General features: G+C 38.4%; 2 protein-coding genes across 2 annotated transcripts in view; both read right to left on the reverse strand.

Annotated features, from left to right (window-relative positions):
• Nucleotides 1-1677: 1677 nt before the first annotated feature.
• Nucleotides 1678-5818, reverse strand: LOC149821937 (uncharacterized). Its single transcript, XM_089981196.1, has 5 exons — nucleotides 5758-5818; nucleotides 4177-4249; nucleotides 3953-4050; nucleotides 2496-2812; nucleotides 1678-2187 (listed from the first exon to the last, which is right to left on the reverse strand). The coding sequence occupies exons 2-5, from the start codon at nucleotides 4183-4185 to the stop codon at nucleotides 1751-1753; spliced, it is 861 nt and encodes a 286-aa protein (XP_089837322.1). The 5' UTR covers nucleotides 4186-4249; nucleotides 5758-5818; the 3' UTR covers nucleotides 1678-1750.
• Nucleotides 5819-18960: 13142 nt separating this feature from the next.
• Nucleotides 18961-26583, reverse strand: part of LOC149821938 (E3 ubiquitin-protein ligase PRT1-like) — a 56130-nt gene continuing 48507 nt past the window's right edge. Inside the window, exons 4-8 of the mRNA XM_089980167.1 lie at nucleotides 23993-24049; nucleotides 23549-23656; nucleotides 23223-23420; nucleotides 20587-20693; nucleotides 18961-19475 (exon numbers count right to left, since the gene is read on the reverse strand). Of these exons, the coding sequence (XP_089836293.1) occupies nucleotides 19272-19475; nucleotides 20587-20693; nucleotides 23223-23420; nucleotides 23549-23656; nucleotides 23993-24049 (674 nt within the window). The 3' untranslated portion in view covers nucleotides 18961-19271. The remainder of the gene's footprint in view (nucleotides 19476-20586; nucleotides 20694-23222; nucleotides 23421-23548; nucleotides 23657-23992; nucleotides 24050-26583) is intronic.

Here is a 26583-nt window from a genome sequence, read left to right on the forward strand (position 1 = left end):
GTCTATATCTGGATATTTGATTACTTCAGCAGGTGATGCAGTGTCTCAGTAGTCGAGACTTCAGAAATGTGTGGCACTATCGACTACAGAGACAAAGTTCATTGCAGTGACAAAGGCCAGTAAAGAGTTATTGTGGATGAAGAAATTTATGCAAGAACTTTGGTTTTACTCAAGAGAAGTATGTTTTGTATTATAACAGTTAGAGTGTGATTCATCTTGGCATGAATTCTACTTTTCATGCAAGGTCGAAGCACATTGATGTGAGGTATCATTGGATACATGATGTGTTAGATGCAAAGCTACTTGAGCTTGAGAAGATTCATACAGATGATAATGGTGCAGATATGATGACCAAGGAGTTGTCTCGTGGTAAGCTTAAAGTATGTTGCTCTATCGCCGGTTTGGCGAAGTCCTCCACATAGTCGGTGAGGGGAAGATGGGTTGGATTTGGGTCCCCTCCATGTGGAGGACCCAATCCAAGGAAGGTGAAGAGACACACTTCACCTTGTATTTTTTTTTAGGCTTGAAAAAAAGCAAAATAACAAGAAGTGAGGGACTATATTAAAAAAGTGAAAAAGAATGAAAAAAGAGAAAAGTGGCACAATGGATGGTATGCTTGGTAGAGTCCTTTTGGGTTTTGCTCTTTGAAGAAAAGAGAGAGAGAAAGAGAGGAAATAAAGTTTCTTCCTCTTGTTTTGTGTGGGACTTTCACAAGATTGTGAGAAAGAGAGAAAGAGAGTGGGAGAGAAGGAGAAAGAAAGAAAAAAAACTTTGATTGTCGATGTTCTTCATCTTCTTTTTAGCCCCTTCTTGTTTTGTAAAGATTAGGACAAGAGAAAGAAGGCTTTTGTTGTGGGAAGGTCATCACTATTGATTAGGTGATATTCTTTCACTTTCACCTCTTTATTTGCTTTGATGTTTCTCTATTGTGGTAATTTGTGAGTAGACATTGTGTATGCCCATTTATAGTTATTCTTTATATCACATAAGGCATAAAAGCGTTCTTATTTTAGCTACTTTTCGTTTGAGAAGTGGTTGCATTCGGTTTGCGCTTATTTTTTCCAACATACACCCTACCCCCGGTGAGTTTCAATCTTGTGACATCTTGTCAACTTAGTGACATTCACAAGTCCCCCTTAGGAGATGGGGGGAGTTCTTGTGGGCAGCTTATCCCGGGTTTTGCTAATCAGATAATTGGGCATTCAAAATTTCATTTAGCTGAAGAAATCCCGCAATATGTTTTAGTAAAGATCTATCCTTTATGTTGGCACTCTGCCCAACTGACCCTTCTAGCTAACCATCAGCTAGAGGGTCCCTTTGTTCAACTTGGCCACCCATGTCCCCCTCTTGCAACAATTCAGGAAAAATCGCAGTGTCACGTTTAAAACCATATACAGCCCATATGACCCCAACGAAAATGATGATACGACCCTTTTTTTTTAATAAGATAGTCCTGTTCATAAACCACAGATCGTTCATGAATCCTACTAGTAACAGTCAGAACAAAAATGATACCAGAAAAGGCAAATGAGAGCAAAGAAATGAACAGATTTTCTGTCGCACAGCAGGCTGGACAACAAAATAAATTTTTTTTTTTGGGATTTTAAAATCCCAGATTATATGTCAACTGGATTTGAATAAAGAGAGAAGATTCACGTGAAGAAGATTCTAACTCTGTAAAAGGAAGTTGACATCTTCAGATCGTTCAAGGTTAAAAAAATGATAATAATAATTCTCTCTTAGACACATCTTAACTCTGTGGCATGGTTGACACATTGTGCATGCCATATCGCTCCATCACCTTCCTTGTAGCAAGAGCCGCTGCCTCACTTGCCCTCAAGTTTCCGGCTGCCATTAGTGCTGTAAATTCTCTGGTGATCTCTTCCTGCACCCTTTTCCGAGCTTCTAGAGTTGTGTCATTGGCAGTTCCATTGACTGCTTTAGCATCAGTTTTTCCAGTCACTCTAATAGACCTTTCAGTATCGCTAGAAGCTGGCTGTTCGACATTCTTCTTTGGGCTTCCAGCAGCTTTCTGATTCTTTGCTTCCCCATTGGACGTAGCAGGTGTGCTTAATTTGGAAGGGTCAAATGCAGTCTGGCTTGTAGACACTGTTGACGGTATGAACTGAGGAACTTGCGGTACACCTCCAGATTTTAGGGTCATCTCCAATCTTTGAATCATCGGCACTGGATCAAAACACACACCTATGTTAGATTCTATGCTGTCGCCTGGGTGCGGGTGCAGGTACGGAGGGTAGACTCAGCAATTCCAAAAACTGTGAGTATGGGGACAGGACTGTATATATATATATATATATATATATATATAACATAAATACAAAATAAATTTAAATAAACTGAATATAATCTAAATATATATGTTATGGAGTGCCCATGTGACAGATTCTAGGGTATCAAATTTCAAAAGAACAAACTGAGTTGATTCTGTTCTGCATGCTTGAAGAAGGAAATCTGGTGAAAGGAGAGAAACTCACAAATCAAATTACCCATTGGGCTACTCAAGATTTCATTGGGAAGCTGAAGAATGTAATCAGGTATGGTAGCGCCGACCAAGAACTGAGCAATCTCATTGCTGAAGTTGTTGCAATTGTGGTTTAACAAGTTGTAAGTTTCAGCTGTGTAACGGGGACTTATATCTTCCAGATACTCCTCAAACAACTCCTTAGGAACATGAGTTACACCCAAATTGATCATTCGCATTGGAGTCCCGTAAGGTGTTGTTCCGGCAGGTTCTTTCTGGATGCCTCCACCAAAATAATACTCAGTTCCATAAACAACCACCCCTGTGTGCCTGCTCATTTAGCACAAAAAAGAAGGGCCTTAACAAAGGATTCTGAATATTCAAAGTTCAGGAAGAAGTTAATGAGTTTGTTCAAAGGAACCGTACAGGTCATGCCCAGAGCTCACATTCCCACCATACAACAATTGAAACCCTATTCATAAAATTTAGAAACCTAAATCCACCGGGCACAAGTCATTTTCTTCTCAGAATCAGCAAATGTATCAAACATGCTTCAACTTTAAAACCGGTCTACTTAATTGGTTCAATCCATGCAACTGTAGGGCCAACAAGTCCAAACACTAAGTAGATTAAAAATATCTAATTATCCAAAACACATTTAAGTTCTTATTATGTGTGAAGGCTGAAGAAAAAATCACATTAGTTGCAATAATTTTAGCTTCAGCACTTTCTTAATCTAATCGTCCACAGTATTTTTGTGTTTTTTGGGGTTTGAACATCCCTTCGTTTCTTGGCATTATAACTACAATATTACACTGCAAATTCTTGGTACATCTCATAAACAGGAGAGAAAAATATGATAAATAGCTAATATAATTGTGAGATTTAGATGAAAAACAACTTTCTTCCTCCTTTTTTTCAAAAAGGTCGATGTGGCAAGACCAGCTCACCACCCAACCTCAGCAATGGCACTTAGCACTGTTGTGATAAGTATGTTGGTAACTTACCAGTACGGCACTGTAGAAAATAGCATATCCATTAGGACAATTTAGAGATTAAGCAAATTATCAGAAAAGTACCTATATATTCTCCTAAAAGGTGCTTTGCATAAATGAATCAGAACTCTTCGAATTCTAACCAATAAACAAGTAGACATTCTACCAACCATGTCAACAAATAAATGAGTAGGCATTCCATCATTTAAAGGATTATCATTATTGCTTCCATAATAGGCAGAAAGGAGAACCAACTGATCTTGCACTAAAAACATCAGGGCCAAGTACATACGCATTCAAACTCATTGTATTTTATCTTATTATTCTATGACTGCATTTACTCTTATGCAATATAAAGTTCGAGCAACACTAGTAGTATCTTTATCAACATCCTAAGATACCATTAATGAAATAACCTGCTTTATACGAATTCAACACCAAAAACTAAGGAATAACCTCTTAACATCTCACATACCATATCGCCTCTATTGCTTTCCCCAAAAGGGTTGTTGAAAGTTGCCGTGCGAGTCCTTTGCTCAGATCATATACATTCAGTGCAACTTTGTAACCATCCTACACACAAATTCAGGCGATGTTTAGGCTATAGACAGCAACATGCATAGAAACATGATTTCAAATATTCACACTATCAATTGTAAAATTTCCCTTCTTTTATGAAAGGAAAAGAACCATGCCTACCTCAGCCATTTGTTATTGTATGACTGATCTAACTCCAATGTACACGTTGCTTTGTAGTATTTGCTAAGTAGACCTAATCATCAAGGGAAAAGACTTTAGTAAGAGAGTAAGAGTAAGTCTCATCCCATGGGAATAACCACTAACAAGCAATGTCTTACTACTGCAACACAGTCCCTACAGGAAAGCAAGAAGGCATCCAATTGATCCATGTATTAACAAAAAGTGAGAGGGCAGACAAAGAAAGTCTCGCTGTATTTATTTAGTTCAAATACAAATGGATGAAACTACTTTATTTGGCTCCAAATCATGTAATACACTACTAAAACACAATCACAACAAGAAGAGCGAGAAGGCAACTGCTTGTATTTGTGGCTCAACTGAAAACATTCATACATTTGAGGCAGAATTTCACATTCATATTCATCTGAGAGAGAGAGAGAGCATCATCCAAAAGGAACACAGCAACAGGGAACACATAAGACATAACAGCAGTGAAATAGTGCCTCTTCAAAACCTTCCTATCCACCAGCAAAAACTTGCAGAATAGCCATATAAAATGTAAAAAAACAGGCTTTACATGCAAAATCAGATAGACTTACCATTTTCCATTCTCTTATAAAGAAGAATAATAAAAATCAAGTCCACAAGGAATGCCCTTCGCTGATATTTACTAAATTCATATTTTCTTTTTACTGAAAATCTCTCAGAAAAGGCGAAAATTTACATACTTTTAATACACAAGAAAATAAAAAAGACCCATTTGCACAATGCAACTGAATTCGAAAGAAGAAAAGAACAGGACCAAGTATTGGAGTTAATATCACCTCCCTCTTTTCTGTTTCTCGCCTGATTTATGCTTCTCATTCTATCAAAAGACAAAATACAATTCCCCTCCCAATCATCAACTTTTCAAACCCAAACCACTCTAAGCCTTAATACTTTATATTTGGCAAGCGGCCCATTTACAGCTTTCCCGCGAGGTTAGAGCATACATTACACACTAATTTTTCTTCCTATAGATGCAAGAAAATGTCGATAGAGATTCTCTACTCCTGAATTTACCAAGCAACGGACGGTTTGACAAAAGAAAATATCTACAGAAATTCATCGCTTAAGAGGAAAAAGGACTTTGCTTTCTCCTTCTATGGATGTCCTATAGTTTCCACCTAAAATTTAACAGTTCCATTATCGAATTTCATGTGATTCGGGCAATTTTCGCTTACTACCAACCACTTTCTGCAAGTTACCAGATCCATATACATTTTCGTGCAAAAAGGCACCATAGAAGCCTCCTGCCGCAAACGGGAACTAAAGAAATTTATGCATAAAACATCGCAATATGTTCGTAGACATTGCAAAATTTCGATATCATGAGAGAAGTCAACCTAATTGCACAGGAATCACTCCAATAACAATAAATAACAAATCGCATCCAAATTGCAACAAAAGAACACAAAAATATCAACTTCCTACCAAAGGAATCATATACCCAAATTCAATCAACGGAAATAATTATTAGCAAATTTAAGCAAAAATCGGAAAAAGAAAATGAATAAAAAGACTCAGAATTCTAACGCGTACCTGATTCGGGAGGGGACGACGGTTTCTGTTCTGCGTGAATATGGAGGGACGGTTGGAGACTCGGGGGGATCCATCCTTTTATAATACCAGACGTGCGAAAGAAGTCTTTCATTTAGTTAGAATAACGGTTATGCCCTTCATCCCTAGTTGTTCGGAGGATGGTATGTGGTAAATTTGTAGTATTTATGAGTTTTAGGGTATTTTTAGAACCTCCATCCGCAATTGGTGTTCCTCCTCCCGCCTTCGGTGAAGAACCGAAGAAGTTCTAGACCTTCTAGAAGTTTCTCGGCAACGCGACGAGGACATGGGGTTGGCAAGTCTTCGGATTTGGGTCGGGTACACCACCGGATCCTAATCCGTTTAATCGGTTTAATTATCGTAGCCGACCAACAATCGGGTTCGGGTTCGGGTTCGGGTCATAGTTTTACATCCGAATTCAACCAATATCTTAATCATGTTACTTGCCCGAATTCAACTAATATGTGAATCGTGTTACTTGCAAAATGCATACCCGAATATTTATTTAAGCTAATCGGATCGGTTTCAGTAGTAGTTTTCCTATCGGAATTTGAATATGATTAGGGCATACCCGATTGGGTAGGATTCCTCATTGTTATCAGTATCGGCCGATACGCAACCTATCCACAGAAATTCGATATGCTGCAAGCCTGAATCAGCTATTTTTAATAAATATAAAATAATACCAAAAAATAAAATTTTAATATTATTTTAATGGTTTTAACATGTGTCACATTATGATTGACACGTAATAATTTTTTATTAATTTTGGGCCAATACCGATACTGACAACATTGGGTTTCAAATCGGTTGCACTCATCCCCTATGTTTTGATCAATATGGTCCATTTAATAACAATTGACCTTTAGATTGTATTTTTTTTTATGAAAAATTGTGATTTTTTAAATCACAAATTTGGAGATATTAAAGCCATTAATTGTTGAATTGCTAAAAAAAAATCATGCATACAAGTTGGATTTTGGTGATTCAAATGTCCATCTTTACTAAAATGGATGATGCAGATCACATTTATAGAGTCCGATTTGATTAAAACTGGCATCAATGAGATCACAAAGGAGTATGGCGAAAGGGATGAATGAAACTACCCCAACGAAATCCGATCCATCTAAATTCCTAAGTAGGACTTCAAGGACTAGGACCGATGACCAGGGGTGTAAAAGGCTGCATTGCAATGAATCCTATCTAATTGGATTTGGACTCAGGTTCATGTTCGAATGTGCAATGCTAACAATTGATCTGGATCCGACTAACTTGATAACTTGCTTTTTAAAAGTGTTCTTTGATATCAGCCCGATTCAGATTAGCTTGAGATTCGAATGTCATACTTGTACCGAATCTAAATCCAATTATTAATCAAATAGTGTTGTTTATACTGAATCCGATGGATTTGAATTCAGTCATACCCGAGTTTAATCCAAACCGTTAACATCCTTACAAGCCATGACCCACCAACCACTGAGGCAAATGGATTGAATTTAGTCCAAGGCCTTCTATTAGAATCTGCTGCATCGTTCTAGGATATGGATCTTAAAGTAAGATCCAAATATGCATATGGAACAAATTTCACGCTTATATAATCGGACTTTTCCTCAATCCAAGGTTTTACTTGGATCATAATTCCTTTTGCATTTACCTCTGGATCTTATGCACGTTTTACATGTAAAGTTTTTTGTTTTCAACCAATTTTAATGTATACATTATTGCAATATAAATTTCAGATCCAGATTTAAATCTACTTGATGATGCTATAGTTCATATTTGGATGTGCTATGACCTAGCCCATATCCTACTGTTCGAACCTTAGTAGTAGAATGGATCTGTCTTCCTTGCATATGTATTTCACATGTTCTGGGGTAGTCATTGGGCTCCATGTGACACCTGGTAAAATATCAGGTTACGGCATGGGCTAGGTCAGATCCAACCCAAACCAATCAATGGTGTTCAAAACGTTAATGATGCAAGACTGGAAGCATGCCAATCAGATTATGTGTTTGGGACAACAATGCCCTGAACTGTATCGGGTCATGTATAAGGGTCCACATCCAATATTGGAAACCGATTTCTTCTTATGCACGTCTTTTTTCCAATCATGTGCCCATGGTTTGGGTCCTAAATTGGACCTATCCAAATAAGGCCAATTTGTCTCATACCAGTCTACCGGGTCAAACAAATATTGTGGATTGCCCCGGTGGAATTCAAGCCACTCAAAATGGACCTAATTAAGATTTAAAACTATCTCCTTACCCGTGTCCAACCAACTCAAGGCCCAACCCACATTAAGATGTCTCATCGCTTCATGAGAAATCCAAAAGATGGAACATGAATTCTCTTGTTGCTTTCCTATGAAATCCCAATGAAATTTTCTTGTTTTAATGAGAATGAGAATTTTTCCCCAGGTTTGGGGATGGAAACGGGTTGGATATTTTTTGGGGGTCATATTGAACCAACACCGTATCCAACTTAAGTGGGTTTTGCTCCAGATCTGGATCCAACATAGATATTATCATTTACTCTCAAACTGGTTATGATCTAAGCCAATGTGGTACTGCACCTGCTGAAACCGGATATCGATCCATTTCTTTAGAAAAGTGGCTGAGACCTTATTCCTACCCAACCTATATTTTTTTTATATTCCAAGGAAAAAACATACAGCACCGACAACACATTGTCTGGCCTCTGGTTGGTAAAACCTTTGAGGTCCTCCATGCCCACCAGCTTCGACCTTACTGTAAGGACACCTGTGAGATTCGAACTTGTGATGCCCTGTCAACTTTGTGACATTCACAAGTCGCCCCTACCATATTTTTTTACCCATTCTGACCCGAATCCGGCTAAAGCCAGATATTTGTTCTAAACCCAACCTGGAATTGGATATCAATTACCTGGATTCAACAGCATGGGTTGTTTAGGTTTGGACTTGGGTTGGGACTCACTGATCTCCTGCTTAGAGTACCCAAATGTACCATAATAAATTGATCGTTTTTACCAAGCAATATTCTCGGATACAAGCTCAGACCTAATTGGACTACTTAGCTTGTGTTTGAAAACTATCTGGTTGGGTTGAAGGAGTGTAGATTTGGATCGCACTTAAGAACCGTGGGGGTGGGGCCCACATACTTCCCAGTTGGAAGACGGCGTTGGAGAGGAGATGAGAGGGGTGATGGGAATTGAGGAGAAAAATGAGTGATAAGAGTGGAGTTGTCAACTACATCTTTGGGAGAGTATGGAGTTGAAAAAGGCCCATCTCCACTCTCTTGTCACCCTTCCCATCTCCCAAATCTGGCTTCCAAGCAATGAGGATAAATGGGGTCGCATTTATTAACTCCTCATGTCCCCTCCCCATCTCCAACTCCCAAACAGGGCGCTGTGAAGAATGAACATGGTAAATAAATCACATATACTCAACAAGCCCCCAGGAGGGGTACACATGAGCCGAGTTCGAGCCGGGCTGTTTGAACTTAGCTTGCTTCAAAATGACTCTGTTTGGAGCCAAGCTTGAACAACATTGTCCAGGCTTAGCGCAATTTTGAGCTCGAGCCGACCCAAGCTTAAACAGTATTCCAAAAAGTTGTTACGGTGCCTGGCTTTTGATAAACTGGATTTTGCACAAATGACCCACCATTATGCTAAAACATTTGTTTTGATTACTGTGGTCCAGAAAAAGTTACAAGTACTTGACGATTTATAGGTAGCGATTTGCAGGTACCGCAATTTACCTGCACAACGATTTATAGGCACTACGAGTTACATGCATCATGATTTACTGACACTGCGATTTATAGGCATTACAAGTTATAGGCATCACGATTTACTGGTACAGTGATTTGTAACTGTCACGATTTGTAGACATATCGATTTACGTGATTCGATCTTTAAGACATACGTTCATGATAGGCAACCACTACAACTCTCTTTATTTTTCTTCCAATAAAATCATATGAGGTACATCTTGATTTTTATAGCGAAGCTAATTAACTGAAAGAGGATATTTAGGAGAAGAAAGCGGAAACTCAATCTTATCTCAACAGGAAGAGAGAAATGTTTTAGAAAACTTAACAAACAATGGTTGCCGACTTCCCTTATCTTCGTCACTCCCCCTCAAGTGGGGTGTAAATATCATGACATCCCCACTTGTTTAACATGTCCTTGAGTTAAGCCTGTGTGACTCCTTTTGTTAGCTTATCTGCAGCTTGATCGATACTCTTTGTGTAAGGTGTACAAATCTCTTCACATTGAACTTTTTTCCTGACAAAGTGACAGTCAATTTCGATATGCTTAGTTCTTTTATGAAAGACAGGATTAGCTGCAATGTGAATAGCCGCTTGATTATCACAATACATAGGTATATATGAGCTTGTATTGAACCCGAGCTTAGATAGAAGATTTTTGACCCAAATGAATTCACTGGTAGTGGTGGTCATGGCTCTGTATTCTGCCTCAGCACTGGATCTAGAAACCACACTTTGTTTCTTGCTCTTCCATGATACTAAATTATCTCCGACATATACACAATAGTCTATAGCAGATCTATGATCCTGACTACCCGCCCAATCAGCATTTGAGAAGCCTTTTATGTCTATGTTGTCATTCTTTTTATACCATAATTCTTATACAGACACCTTTTTCAAATACTTCAGGATTCAATCAACAACCTTCATATGACTTTGGCAAGGAGCTTGCATATGTTGACTCACCTGACTAATGGCATATGTGATGTCCGGACGAGTAACGGTCAGATATATCAACTTTCCAACAATTCGCTGATATTGAGTGATGTTTGCAACTAGTTCATCTTGATCTTTCATTGAATTGCATTTGGTTTTTATAGGAGCATTAACAGGTTTACTTCCAAGTTTTCTGGTTTCCTTAAGTAAATCGAGAGTGTACTTTTTTTGAGACAGAAATGTCTCATTTTTTTAATGAGCCACCTCTATGCCCAAAAAATATTTCAGCTTACCCAAATCTTTAATTTCAAATAGTTTTTGAAGTTCTTTGGTAGCAGTAATTTTTTTAACATTATTCTCGATGATGATGATATCATCAACATAGATCAACATGATAACCACCGAGTCATTTTCCCTTTTGAAAAATATAGAGTTGTCCGCAAAATTTTTAACAAACCCGTACTTTTCAATGACATTGCTCAATTTAAGATGCCAAGCTCTTGGAGATTGCTTCAATCCATATATGGATTTGTGAAGCTTGCAGGCGAGAAAAGAATCTTTTTCTTGAGGATGACCTGACGGCAAGCTCATATAGACTTCTTCTTGAAGGTCGCCTTGCAAGAAGGCATTCTTCACATCAAGTTGATACAACGGCCAGTTTAAATTGCAAGAAATGTATAAAATAATGCGTACACTATTCATTTTCACAACCGAGGCAAACGTTTCTTCGTAATCGATCCCTTGGGTCTGAGTGTATCCCTTTGCAACAAGTCTTGCCTTGTGTCTTTCGATAGATCCATCACTTTTAAATTTATTTTTGAAAATCCATCAACACCCTATAATCTTTTTCTTTTTTGGAAGGGAAACAATTTCCCATGTTTTATTTTTATGCAGAGCATCAAGTTCCTCTTTCATCGCCTTAACCCAAATCGGCTCATTTTTTGCTTCTTCGTATGATGTAAGTTCATGACTGGCATCAATAGATCTGAGAAATGCCACGAAAGCCTTTGGCAAATTTCCATGGCTAATTTGTTTTTCAATAGGATGTTTAGTGGTCGTATAGGTAATAAAATCTTTCAAGTGATCAGGAAGTTTAAAGACTCGCTGAGATCTTCTTACATCTGAATGGTGGACCACTACCTGTTCATTGGAAGTTTGACCTGTAATATTTGGAGGCAGATAATCCGATCTTTGGGGCTCACTAATGTATCTAGTAACTTTGGTTATCAACAGATCATCATAGGCGTCAATACTTGGGAGAACCACCTCCCCCTCACGACAATCTTCGCTAGAGACATATTGAAGAAAGGTATATCTTCATCAAAGTTGACATCACGCGAGATGTACAAGCATTTTTCTTCTAGATTATAATACCTATATCCCTTTTTCGTCGTGGAGTATCCCAAGAATAAACATTTTCGAGCTCGGTGACTGAGTTTGTCTCGGTCACTTTTAGGGATTAACATATACACGATGCAACCAAAAACTCGCAAATGTTCAACACTCTGTTGTTTTCTTTTCAGCAGTTCCCATGGGGATCTTCCTTGAAGATTTACCGATGGGAGGCGATTTATAATATAGCATGTTGTCATGATAGTGTCACTCCAAAATATTTTTGGCATATGAGTTTAGAAGAGTAAGAATCTAGTTACCTCGAGAAGATGCCTAGTTTTTTATGCAGGTAAACTGATGATCCAAGTCATTTTGGTCTTCAAATTCTTCAAAACTCTTGTTTTTGAATTTTGTCCCATTGTCGGTTCTCAAACCCTTAATCTGGATATCAAACTGTGTGTAAACCATATTATAAAAATTCTTAAATCTTTCAAAAACTTCATCCTTGGATTTGCGCAAGTATATCCATGTCATTTTTTAGTGATCATCAATGAATTTTAAATAATACTTAAAACCAGTATGTGACGTCATGGGTGCAGGACCCCAGACATTTGAATGAACAAAATCAAACCATTTACTAGCAACATTATCAGATATTGGGAATGGAGGTCGAGTCATCTTTGCATATCGACAAACATCACACATATGAGTGTCAAAAGCAACATCAGGAACCAAGGCTGAAAGAGACCTGTTGGAAGGATGTCCCAACCTGAGATTCCATCTCTAACCATTATTCATGCTTCGACTGGAGATCATAGCCGAGTCTTCTTTATTTATCACATAGAGGCCCTGCTCAAGACGCCTCTCACCAATCTTTCTGTGCGTCAGACGATTCTGAAAAATAACATTGTATGAAGAGAATACAACATTGCAATTTAGTTCATGTGTCAGTTTAGAGATAGATAATAAATTTAAAGAAATCTCTGGCATGTGAAGGACTGAAATCTTTTTGTCAAACAAATATGTTTCTCCTCTTCCCCCGACTTGGATGGAGGATCCATTGGCTATGGTTACTGAACCTTTCTCATATACTGGTCGCATGTTTTCGATATTTGTTGCAGATTGAACCATATGATCTGAAGCCCTTGAGTCTCTAACCCAAATATTCGAGGTTTTTTTAGGAGGAAGAACACATACCTATTTCGGCAGACGTGACAGCTGATACAACAACAGTAGGGGCGTCATTCTTGCTTCCCTCGATGTTGTTCAAAAAATCTCCTAAAGAGTCCAGAGAGAACAAATTATCATTCTTAGCAAGATAGGTCATTTTAGTTCTAGTAGTGTCTTTCATTTCATCCCTATAGTTGTTAGGTTTATCATGAAGAAACCAACACTTATCTCTATGATGCCCTTCCTTTTTGCAATGAGAGCAAACGAGATATTTTCTTTTGTGTTTATTCGATCGATCTTCATTCTTCGTATTTTGAGGTGTGGAGTACAAGTTATAGGCAACTCTCTCACCCGATTCTTTGGTGAATGGTTTGGTACTATTCATCATTACTTTTCTACGACTTTCTTCCCTCAAGATGATAGAGCAAACATTACTAAGAGGTGATAATTCCTGCACTAAGAGAATTTGACTTTGAATAATTTCATAGTCTGATTCAAGCCCGGCTAAAAACTGAAAAAAAAATCCTTGTTCTTTAAGTTTTTGAATAGTGCAAACATTTAAAGAAGACACGGCCATAGAGTTCAATTCATCCCATATACTCCTGAGTTTTCCAAGATACTCACTCATGAATGAGTTGTTTTTCTTGTGTTCGTGTAGGGTCTAGGTGAGTTGATACATGTGAGCTATGTTATTTTGCTCACTGTACAACTCCTTAGTCGTAGTCCAAATTTTCTCAGCGGTATGGAGGAACAAAAAACTCTCAACGATTTTAGGCTTCATAGAATTAATAAGCCAAGACATAACCAAGTCATTGGCTGATTGTCATTCATCGATTTGTGTTTCATCTTTATCTGGTTTGGGAGTTTTTTCATTGATGAAACCTAACTTGGATTTACTGCTCAAGAATAAAGTCACTGATTTGGCCCAAGAAATATAGTTGGAACCATTGAGTAAGATAGAGGTGATCTTGAGAAAAGGAGATACCTGCTCCTGAATGACAATCTTTTCTGATGTGTTGACCATGACGAAGCAGGCAACGCACGACGATTAGCACGAAGCGGACGATAGGATCATAGCTCCCGCTCTGATACCATGATGATTTATAGGTAGCAATTTGCAGGTACCACAATTTAGCTGCACAACAATTTATAAGCACTACGAGTTACAGGCATCACGATTTACTGGCATTGCGATTTATATGCACTACGAGTTACAGGCATCACGACTTACTGGCACAACGATTTGTAACTATCACGATTTGCAGACACATCGATTTACGTAGTTCGGTCTTTAAGACCTACGTCCACAATAGGCAACCACTATAACTCTCTTTATTTTTCTTTCAATGAAATCATATGAGGTACATCTTGATTTTTATAGTGAAGCTAATTAACCGAAAGAGGATATTTAGGAGAAGAAAGATGAAACTCAATCTTATCCCAACAGGAAGAGAGAAAGGTTTTAGGAAACTTAGCAAACAATGGTTGCCAACTTCCCTTATCTTCATCAGTACTAAAAATGCACTAAATTCATGCAACGAAAGAGTGTAAGGAGAGGCATTCGATCTTAACAGCACCTTATGAATAAGAGGGTAACAATGACCTTTTGACTTTTTTTGCAAATATGTCACATATATATATATATATATATATATATATATATATATATATATATATATATATATATATATATATATAACACGAGCTTAATTGAGCTTTTAGAGCCTATCCGAATTCAGCAGCTTGATCAAGCTTGGCTCGTTTATGACGAGCTTAATTGAGCTTTTACAGCCTATCCGAGTTCAGCAGCTTGATCAAGCTCGGCTCGTTTATGCACACACCGAGCCTGAAATTGTATTCAAGCTCGGCTCATTTATGCACACACCGGGCCTGAAATTGTATTCAAGCTCGGTTCATTTATGTTCACAAACGAGTTCAACCGAACTTAAACTAGTCAAGTGCCCGAGCTCGAGCTAGCTTGGCTCGTTGTGCATCCCTAGCCCCCGGTTTTGCTTCACCCCAACTAAGGTGGGATGGAGTTGAAAGATCAATGATATATAACATATCAAACTTTGTAAAAAGTCGTATTTTTACATAAGAAAAACGCAACACAAGGGTTGATCCGTACTAAACTGACCATACTGAACACAAATTTGGTCAACACGGCTTGCCGCTATGAATTTCAACCAGGGTTCGAAAAGCATGTGTAGCAAAACCAAACCATGTCGAACACATCTATAGGGTCAGATTTAGTGGTGTCAACCTGTCTGCTAGGAGGTTCGGGACCTATGAGTGTAGAAAGAGCAGTCCCTATTCGCTATGACCTGACCGGCCTGGTACAGGTGGCCCCTTTACAAAATCGCACAAATCGAATTTTGAAAAAAAAAAAAAGAGATGATCAAAACCATGACATAGGGATGCTCCAATTCACTCTGTGTGGTGTCCTCTCATGTACCATTCTTAAGGAAAATATCACACAAAAATGGAGACAAAGATGGACAAACCAGTTCTCGACCAAATTTGAACCATCCGACAAATTGTAGTCCAAGGTAGATGCCTTCCAAGCCTCCGAGTACCATGTATATAACAGTGTTACGCCCACAAAGGCTTCGCTCATCTGATAGGGGCCACTTGTGAATGTTACCAAGTTGACAGGATGTACTCCCTTGTCATAATAAGATCGAAGCTGGATGTACTCCCCGGTGGGCAGAGGGGACCTTAATAAGGGTTTTACCAACAGGAGGCCAGCTAAGGTGCGGTGGGGGGTTTTCCCTTAGAATTTTACAAAAAAAAAGTATATAAGTGTTACAAAACTCAAAATCAACTCAATCAAGGTTCTCTTGGCTGGGTTCCTTGAACAAGAGCTCGTCCTTTTGTCCACGAGCACACTAGAAAAGGACGCATCTTATACCTTATGAGTCAGAACAATTGATTTCTGATTAATTTATTTTGCCTATTTAAATCAAATTGTTTCGATAAAAAAATCCAAAAATTTCATCACAAAATTCTAGAGTAATAAAGGCAGTTGATTTTTTTGGATTCTATCATTGCAAGTTTTAGTACAAGACAGCCCCTTGACTTCTACACATTGTTTTGGAAGCCTTAAAATCAATCCATCAGTGTATTGTGGTTCTTCCAGTGCTCTTATGCTCTTTGACTGTTTGGGAGCAGTGGTATTTGCAACCCTAACGTCACATTTCAACAACATTCATACACCATGTTTTGACAAAACCATGTTTTTTGACAACACATAAAAATGGTGCTTAGGCTCCCAAAAAAGCTTACCGTTTCATATGAAAGAGACACTCTTTCATATGAAAGAGCGCCTCTTTCTTAAGAAGGATGAAACAAAACATGTCGAGAAGAAAGATGTGGTTGAACCTAATGCAATAAGGCAACTTTCCTATCAAAATGGGTCCACACCTTGCATCGGAAGCACTTTCTCTGGGCAACTTGGGAGGGGGTGTAAGAAATGTTCCCTTAGAGAGGGTTTGATTGCTTATTCAAGCTTGGATAGAACAGTAGAATAGAATAAATAAAACACATGTTTTGTCTCTTCTATAACATTTGTACTAAGTTCAATGTTTGTTTTGACTGGACAAAAAAAGTAGTCCGGCATTTGATTTATGTTGTGTGAACAGCTTGTATAAATATGGATAATGGGTTGGATAACTTTGTTTCGGATTGTATGACTTGCTCCGCACCACCATACTAGTGTTTTAACATGTTTATTATGGATTTTAGCCTCGGATATGGATCTTAAATTGGATCCAAATGCCAAAAATATTTAAAATTTGGGTAAAGAAGAACTGATATTTTTATATATAAATATTTTGATCGGTATCATATTGGATTTAATTATAAAAGTTTATCATAAAATTATGACTTTTAGTCCTAAATATGAAATTTAAACTAGATCCAAGTACCAAAAAATGATTAAATTTTGGGTAATTTGAGAAAAAATAAGAATTTATATTTTTTATTACAAATACAAAATACATAAATAAACCATAAAACCCTAAATTGCAAGAAAATAAACCATAAATTAAAAAAAAAACTTAAATTACAAGAAAAATAAATCATAAAATTAAATATAAAAACCTTAATTGAAACCCTAATTAAAAAATCAAAGAAAAAAATCCTAATCAAATCAAATATAAAAAGCCTTAATTAAAAAAATTTGATCCAAGGACTTAATCAAAGGAATTTTTTATTTTTTATATTTAATTCAAACCATAAAATTAAAATCAAAGAAAGCCTTAATTCAAAATCCTAACTCAAAAAAGGCCTTAATTCAAGGGGAAGAAAGAGAGAGAAAGAAAAGAGAGAGTCTCGGGAGGTAGACCCCGGTTGCAGTTTCTTTTTTTTTAACCCACATCCCATTCTCAGCATAACAGAAGGGGTAGAACGGTGAATCATTGTTCCTGGGATGCAGTGGACGTGGGTCCGCGGCTCATGCAATCAAACGCTAGATTCTTTTGAAAACCTGTCTAAACATAACTCTAACCCAAAAACTGTTTCCAATTAAATAAGCTATTACATAATACGCAAAGCAAGATCGAAAAAACTGATATGGTTCGTATCAATCCAAGCTCAGATTGTTAGGATAGACTAATTACTCCTCATAACAAAGCTGGGAAAATGCAAACATGTAAGAATTTTATGCGTTGCTGTGCGCTGCTTGTTGAAAATTCCATCAAATGCTGCCTTTGATTAAACTTCCTTGAAACGTGACACTAGGGCATGTTTGGTTCGATCACATGAGATTCACTCTCATTTAAATGAGAGCGATTCTCATATGGCCCCAAATCTCAAGCCCAACCAAACATGAGATTTGGGCCTGAAGTAATTTAGAATCTCATGTGATTTGAAGAGATTCGAAATCACTTCACCCGTGAGGTTTTGAATCACATGATTTGAAATTACATTGGCGAGCCTCAGAAAGGCTGCCATTGGAACGATGGGGTTTCCAACCTCAAACCCCATCGTTCTCCTCCTCCGCCACCTGTATGAAGAAGAGATGCAATGGCACACCGAAGCACCTGCATCTCGCCAGAATCAATGAACACCCTGAAGAGGGAGTCAAGTGGTGGAGCTCGCAGGTATGACTTTTTTTTTTGCATTGCTACAATGCTGCAACCACAGGAAGTAGTTGTAATGTGGTGGAGCTCACCGAACCTCAATTCCGGTGAGGACCATTGCCCTCCCTGCAAGCCAACTAGAGGTGGAGCTCTAGCAGGGATCCAAGTAATGTTTTCTTTTTTATGATTCAACTCCAGTAATGACAGCCGGGGGGGGGGGGGGGGGGTGGAAGGGGAGCCTGCCAGAGTGCCACCTCCGGCGAGCTCCACCATCCCTCATCTGGAACCCAAAAAGGGGATCTGCCGGAGAGCCCCTGTTTCTGTTTATCTTTTTTTTTTGTGCTGCATCCATGCGATTAACTGGTATCAGCCTAGCAGGGGGTCCGGCAAGCTCCACCACCTGCTCTGTAACCCAACAGGGGGCGCCTTTCCTGTTTCGGTTTATATCTTTCTTTTTTCAGTTGCAGCCACCCAGAGGAATGGTAGTCGGGAGGGAGCTCGCCAGAGGTGGCAGTCCACTGAGCTCCACCTCGCCACAAACGGTAACCCAAAAACTGAATCTATTACAAATGAGATTCCTTTCCTCACACTAAACAAACATGGGAATTGGAATCACATGAGATTCCATATCTCATGTGATTTATTTTCAGTTTTTAAAAACACAACCAAACATACCCCACAACTAAACATGGAGTTGGGAAGGCCAGAAACTCTCTGGAATTGGATGAGTTGGGAAATTCACCCTGCTTCGAAACAACTATGAAGAACAGTTGGCAGTTCCACCTGAGATCGGACGGTTTTCCCAGCCTCGCATAGCCAAATGCAGTTCAAATGGGGATTTAGGATAAATTTGCAAAATAACATTACCAGAAAAATAAAATAGATGTTCACGACTGAGGGGTGTTTGACTGCAATCATTGAAAAATGTGAGATTTTCAACAGTAAGTGCAGAGAAGACACTCTTCAGTAATCCAGCAGTCTAAATGCAGAAAGACATTCTGTGATTTAGTGATCCATGGAACATTAAGCAACAAATTTTATGGAACACAGAAAGGTTGAGAATCAGCAACTCATATACATTTAACTTGTACAAACTGCATTATCTCCCCGGGAACAAACTTACCCGAGAACATGGTTTGCATGATCGATGCATAAATGTCCAAACCAAAGCCTTGTGTGATTTTTAATGCACCACTCTAAAGCTTGGCATCCATGTTATCTCAGCTAACTAGACTTCATCATCCATGAACCTCATAATGTTGTACCTGGGGGGGCGTGGTGACACGAGTTCAAATGTATGCTCAGGCGTGTGTTGCTGGTTAAACCGCCCGGGGAGCTTGCACTTTGAGTTGTAGCACGCCTCGCACATGTCAAAGCCCATTTGTTCAGTACAGTCTTTACATCTGTACCTTTTCCCAATAATTGGAAAAACCTGAGCAACCAGAGATATGAAATGAATCACGCACTGAAAAATGCATCAAACAGAAACTGAAAAACACATACCAAATAATAAAGACAATGTTTTATCTTATCGAACATTTTGATCCATAAACTAGGCCAAGACCTCATCAAAGAAAAAACTCACTGAGGGCGGCAAAAAAAAAGAAAAGAAAAGAAGGAACTAGGATAGGACCATGCAGTAAAGAAATATGTTATAGAATAGAAGCAGCAAACTAAAAGTATCAACTTTCAGTTGCTTATGGTTTTATATCACACAAGAAACTCTCTTCATTTGCAGCTTCCTCCACAAGGCACAAGCACCTTCAAGCAACAGGAAAGTATGACTTGCACATGACTTATTAACATTGTTCCAATCAACGTGCAATTGAAACAATAACTAAAGCACGAGCATCAGAAAAAAAGAGATCCCTTACCCCTTCTTTCCAAAACAATGAATACAAAGTCCGGAAGGCTGCAGGTTCTATGGACTGTGAGTAAGGATGTTTTATACAAGCTCTTTAGCAGAGGGAGATTGAAAAAAATAGCATGTTAAGCAGCAGCTACGTGCATGACCAGGAGACCATCATATGCATAAATATTAGTGATTTTTTTTATAATATTACAATATTACAATACAAATAGGAAAGTGATTAATCTCTATATTTTTATGCATTTATGCAATATAAACATGATTCATTGTCTTATCTTTTCTTATTATATATAAAAGCTGAAAGTTCCCAACGCTTGCAAAAAGACCTAAACTACAGAAGCAATTGCCTCACTAAGATGTTACTGAGATTGACATGGGTGACCAAGGTTAAGAATGTGCCCAAACATGGTGTGGAATGATGAATCCCTGTAGCGTGGATCATGTATGAGCTTCAATTAAGTTCATCAAAGGAAAGCTCACAACACAAAGCACTAAAATTGGTTGAAGCCAGTAACAACCAAGAAAAGTGAGTTTTTATTTCCTTGGTTGGGCGGGGGATTGGGGGAGGCATATGGGAGATTCCTTACTAAACAATAGCATACACTAGCATGGCCAATGCTTTTTAAATTTCAACTATTTGCCAATAGAATCAGAGTGGCAGAAAGAGCCTCACCCCACAAGTGTCGCATCCAGCTCCTATGTGAACATAATAATGCTTTTCTTCCATCTTGGCATGAGTTGATGCTATCTTGACAACCTGCTTCTCAGATTGACTGGGACCTATGCATAAACAAGTCAAGTTTAACAAGAACACCCACAAAGTCCAGCATAATAAATGCTAAAGATATAAGTCATGCATTCATATATTTATGTGAATCCCAGGAATTAGTTAAAGAAAGAGGTCAAAATACAAACAAGAGCCAAGAGGAAGATAACATAAGTCACAACACAACAGACTCCTATGGAAAAGAGAGCAGTTCTCAGTAATCTTTAATTTCCAGAAGATCAATGGGTTATTTGTCACACTGAAATCAGATGATGTTTGATTTTCAAACATGCAGTTAACATAACAAAGACAATGCTAATCTTGTCATCAAAATACAAGGAAGCATAAAGAGTTAAAGATAAAGTTCTTCAATCTCGTAAAACTATTGTAGAATTGTAATGATGAAACACTAGTGCCAAAGAGCAATGTCACAAAGTGACAACAACGAATGCACATGCACATAAACAAAAAGCCACTAATGGGCAAAATAGAATAAGCCACATAGGGCTAAGCACCAAACACACAGAATGTGAGAGAGAGCTTAAAAATAAAAAGAACAATGTACTGAAATGCTCATAGAAGCCTTGAGAATAATGGGGAGAAAGACCCCCAATTTATACACATTATGGGATTAAGGGGGGCTCCCATAGAGCTGTTGGGAGCTCCCCAACGGTCACATTTGTGACCTTTTGGGACAGCTCTATTGGAAAGACCCTCTTACCCCTAATCAAATGGGAAAAAGAAAAAGAAAGACAAAAAATGTCCCTAGTGGACATGTCTATTTACATAGAGAAAAAGACTAAATTGCCCCTAGTGGGCATTATATATATATATATATATATATATATATATATATATATATATATATATATATATAAAATGTGCACACATATATATAAATATGATATCCATATATTTTAACAAGAATGTCATGATTTTATCTAAAAATAATTAACATAGCCTACGCATGGAGATGCCCACTGACAACAGATTTCAACACAATAAAATTCTTCAATCTGTAAAACTATAGTAGAATGTCGATGATCTTATCTAAAAATAATTAACATAGCCTACGCATGGAGATGCCCACTGACAACAGATTTCAACACAGTAAAATTCTTCAATCTGTAAAACTATAGTAGAATGTCGATGATTTTATCTAAAAATAGTTAACATAGCCTAAGCATGGAGATTCCCACTGACAACAGATTTCAACACAGTAAAATTCTTCAATCTGTTAATGCTATTGAGAATAATGATAGACAAGTCATGGTGGCAAAGCATTTGAACGCAAAAGGCTAATTGCTCAAACTCATAAATAGCAAGATGTTGAACCAATAGAGCTCCATTTGGTTCAGGTTGCACCATGCTCGAGCTTGGTCCAGCTCAGTAGGTTCACTATCATCAGCTCAAGAACCAGATGCAGGTTAATCTGAAACACCCAGTTTTGTCTTTTTTAATAATTTACTTGTAAAATTTCCAGGTCTTTAAGGGATCTCTGGTCACAGGCTGGTTTATAAACTCCAAACCAGATATGAGTGCTTAACATTCAAATACCAATTACCAAGAGTCCAACCCAATCAGCTATTTAGGCCCACTTGATGGGTTGCCAATGCTATTGGGTCAGATTTTTTTATGTTTGAGAGGAATTATCTGTTAAGTATCAGGTATCATTGGGTGAGACCCAACCAACAGACAACCCTACATAGATTTTACTTTTTCTAATGGCTGCTCAACAACTATACAAAGTCCTTTACTGGGTCCTTAACAAACCTGGGCCCACGCTTGAGCTTGGAAGTCAAAACTAAAGGTGCTAAAACTAGGCTCATTTACTAAACAAGAAGACTTCAGTTGAGCTGTTACTGAGCCAAGCCTGAGTATCTAAAAGGAGGCTTGACTAGTGGCCCACCCTTGGCAGTGAAACACCCATATGAATTTACCACAGCCATGAAATGGTGAACCACTGTAACCATGTACACGCGCACACACACACACACACATAAGGAAAAAGAAAAGAACAGAACCTTGAGAAGATATGTGCTGCATACAGGTGGAGCAATTACCATGAAGCTCATTCGGTTGCCAACATTATCAGTCAATGTAGGGCCAACATGTTAGTGAATTTACCAAGTTCTTGTCCTCTTAAGTTATTTGGGCTCAGCCCATAAAACAAAACTAAGATCGAGCTTGAGTTATTTATTAGACAAGAGAGCTCCAGCTGTGCTCTTTCTTAGCTAAGCATGGGAATCACAAAAGAGGCTCAGCTAGTTGCCCACCCTTAAACACCTATAGGGTTCATTCACCACATTTTTTAAACAGGAACCACTGCAAAAAAGGCCTACACACATGAAACCGAAAAAATGAAAACCTTGAGAAAATATAGGAAACATATAAGTTGATAAACCAGCAGCAGCAAACTACCGCACACACACACACACACTCATTCACTTGCACTAACACAGACATGAATCGACATTAGCAAACTACTGCACACACACACACAGGAAAAAAAAAGGAAACTTGAGAAAATATAGGACACGTACAGGTTGATGAACCACCATGCATATAAACTACTTGTCTGACAGCCTCCTTTCTTTGAACATATGCCTCAGGGAATTCTTCCTCCAAGAATCTATCGAACTCCAAGCACACTTTTGGGCATCCTCCAGGGTGAGGACTTTGGCAAACTTCACAGGTTAAAGTCCCATTCCACAGATTCATCACACATGATTGACAAAAAACTGCATGAATTCAAATATAGCATTTTGGATAAAGGTTAGTTTTTTCTTCCTTCTTTTTCTTTAACTTATAACAACAAACATACAGCCAAGAAGCACTTCAGATCAAATTCAAGGGCATGTAAGCTCACCATGGCCACAATTAAGAACTACTGGCCGACACAGAAGCTGCTTGCACAAGGGGCACAGTGCATCATTGATAGAGAGTCTCTGAGCAGTCCCACTATTGGCTCCATTATCTGGTAATTTATAATTTGGAACCTATGAGGTTAGACTTGCATCAAGGTTAATCATGTTGAATTTTAAGTGACAAGTATTCTCTCAAAAGCTAAGAATTTTTTTTTCTTGCAAAAGAAAGAGTGGATGAAAACAAACCACGTAAACCCTTCTGTGTGAGAGAGAGAGAGAAAGAGTGGGTGAAAACGAACCAGGTAAACCCTTCTGTGTGTGAGAGAGAGAGAAGGAGTGGGTGGAAACAAACTACGTAAACCCTTCTGTGTGTGTGTGCGCGCGCGCGCATGTGTGTGTGTGTGTGTGTGTGTGTGAGAGAGAGAGAGAGAGGTGCATGTATTTACCACAGTCTGCAGTTTCATTAAACTGTGGCGAGAATAAGCACATTTCCTCTTCTTCCTCTGAAATAAAGCAAAGAAAGCCAAAATATGAGAAACAGAACTACAACCTAAAATGAAGTAGAAGCAGACTCAAACTTGTGAAATGCTGTATTTAAAAAAAAATGCTTTCTACATTTCATCTATACCTAACAAAGTTGGAAAAAGAACAAGATGAAGATGGCGGGTGGGGCGAAGGGAATGGCTCAAGCTTACCAGAGAGACTCCAGCTTGCTCTAGCTTTGCCAAGGTGAGATTGAAGACGTTAGACACTATCTTCACTCCAGCTTGAGCCCCTCACAAGTTGCACAAGCATGAGATCAAAAAAGCTTAGGCTTGGGCTTGGCTCAGGTCATGTGCAACCCCACATGTACATATACACGTGTATGGGTAATGACAACTACAGAACCATAGCATAATTTAAGGTCATTTGTTTCATGGAGAACACTGTAATGAAATATAAAAACACAAGTAGATGCCTCTTATGGGCTTACAAAACACACAAGTGTGCATACACCAAAGGACCACTTATGGGTCAATACAATAATACAAACACAAAGCCACTAAGCAAGAGAGAGCATAAACAAAATAAATGAATTTCATACAAGTGCTTGAGACAAGCATAGAATTTACATGGAGGGGAACACCCCTATTTATACACAACAAGGCTCACATAGAGCCATTAGGACATTCCCCAACGGCTAGAAATAGATCCGTTGGGGAGGTCCCTGTTAAAATGTATACTCAAAAACATTATTGTAAGTATAAATATATATACTTATATACCTAGAGATATGTATACATATGTTATATGTATACGTATCTCTATATATAAGTATATATATTTATACATTTTCCCCTTTTTACCCGAAAAGGGTATTTTAGTCCTTTTACACTTTTGCGCATATTCCATTTGGAATATGTTGTAACTTTTTCTTTATTTTTTAATTTCTTTTATTTTTTTATTTTTCCTTTTTGTAATTTCAAAAAGGTGCCTTGGGGGTCTCCCCAATAGAGTCGTTGGGGAGCCCCCAACGGTCACAATTGTGACCGTTGGGAGCTCCCCAACGACTCCTTTGGGGAGCCCCCAAGCACCTCCCATTTCTTGTATAAATAGGGGTGTTCCCCCTTGTAAATTCTCAAGCTTGAGAGTCTCAAGCATTTGCTTTTATTTATGAAATACATGCATTATTGCATGTTTATTATTTATATGCTTTTTGCATATTTTGTTCAAGTGTTGTGAGAGTGCTTTCGTGCACTTCGTTTTTGAGTATTTTGTGCTTATATGAGTATTGTCTCTTCATAGACAATTTCACATGGTATCAAAGCTCGGTTGGTGATTGAAGATCGTGGGATCCTCTTTTGTTCGAGTGCCTCGAAAACCGTGCCTTCGGATCTTTAGAGATTGAAGTGGTGGATCTTGCTTCTCAAATATTTTAGAAGGATCTTTTGCAAAGTAGAAGTTGAAACATTGTATTGGTACGTCTTTTTTCTCCTTCTCTTTACGCCTTAATGGGTGAGAAAGAGTCTCACTTTGCCCTTGGCTTCAAGTTGAATGGATCCAACTATCGTATTTGGGCCGGGAATATGGAGGCCCACATAAAAGGAGAAGGATTGTGGGGTTATGTGCAAGGAACGATTCCGGAACCGGAACCCAAGATAACCGTAATGGACAGAAGCGAAGTCAAGATTCTTGAGGGAGAGGAAAGAATCAAAGCTCTTGAGGAATACTCCAAAAAACACGACGAATGGGAAATGAAGAACTTCAAGATTCTTTCTTAGTTCTTCGCATCCGTCGAAACAAAGATTAATGCCAACATTATCAAATTCAAAAGAGCTTCGGAAGCTTGGCGTTATCTCGAGAAAATGTATACATCAAGAGATCTATCCCATAAGTATTACCTTCAAAAGAAGGCCCTCTCCCTTACTCAAGGTGAAATGTCGATTACGGAATATTTTGCCGATCTTTCCTCCATTTGGGATGAGCTCTCTATGCTCGAACCAAAATGGAGTGGAGAGGCAATTGAACTTCGCCACAAGCAACTTGAAGAAGATCATTTCTTCAATTTTTTGAATGGGTTGAGACCGGAATTTGAGCAAATAAGGTCATCACTTCTATCCTCATTTTCTCCTCCCTCTCTTGAAGATGTTCTCACCAAATTAAGTGGTGAGGAGACTCGTATGAGTTTATGCAAACAAGGACCAAGTGTTCTTATGGTTCCTTGTAATCATGAAGAAAACAATGAGGTTAATGCCGTATCAAGACCCGGAAATAATGTAAAGACCTATCGTCCCCCTCATTTTAAATTTCAAAATCAATGAGGAGATAGTGGACAAAGAGGAAAGAGGGACTATAGCAAGACTATATGTCATTTTTGTAAAGAACCGGGGCATATCAAGCCCGTATGTCCCAAATGGAAGAAGCTTCTCGCTATGGCCACCACCGGTGCACCACAAAAGGAAGAGGCGTCATCAAGTGGGTCACTCTCGTTGAACCAAATAATGGAAGCCCTTCAACCTCTTCTCAAGGGAGCTACATCCGGTGCCGCCGTATCTAC

The sequence above is a fragment of the Nuphar pumila genome, chromosome 11, assembly GCF_984573655.1.
Source record: "Nuphar pumila chromosome 11, dmNupPumi1.hap1.1, whole genome shotgun sequence".
In the NCBI taxonomy this organism is placed as follows: Eukaryota; Viridiplantae; Streptophyta; class Magnoliopsida; order Nymphaeales; family Nymphaeaceae; genus Nuphar; species Nuphar pumila.

Excerpts from the sequence above, each read along its gene's own strand:
- LOC149821937 (XM_089981196.1), bottom strand. Across the intron at positions 2,813-3,952 it reads AAAGCAATAGAGGCGATATG|GCACACAGGGGTGGTTGTTT; the intron begins GTATGTGAGATG and ends CTAAATGAGCAG. Across the intron at positions 2,188-2,495 it reads CCCAATGGGTAATTTGATTT|TGCCGATGATTCAAAGATTG; the intron begins GTGAGTTTCTCT and ends GTTTTGATCCAG.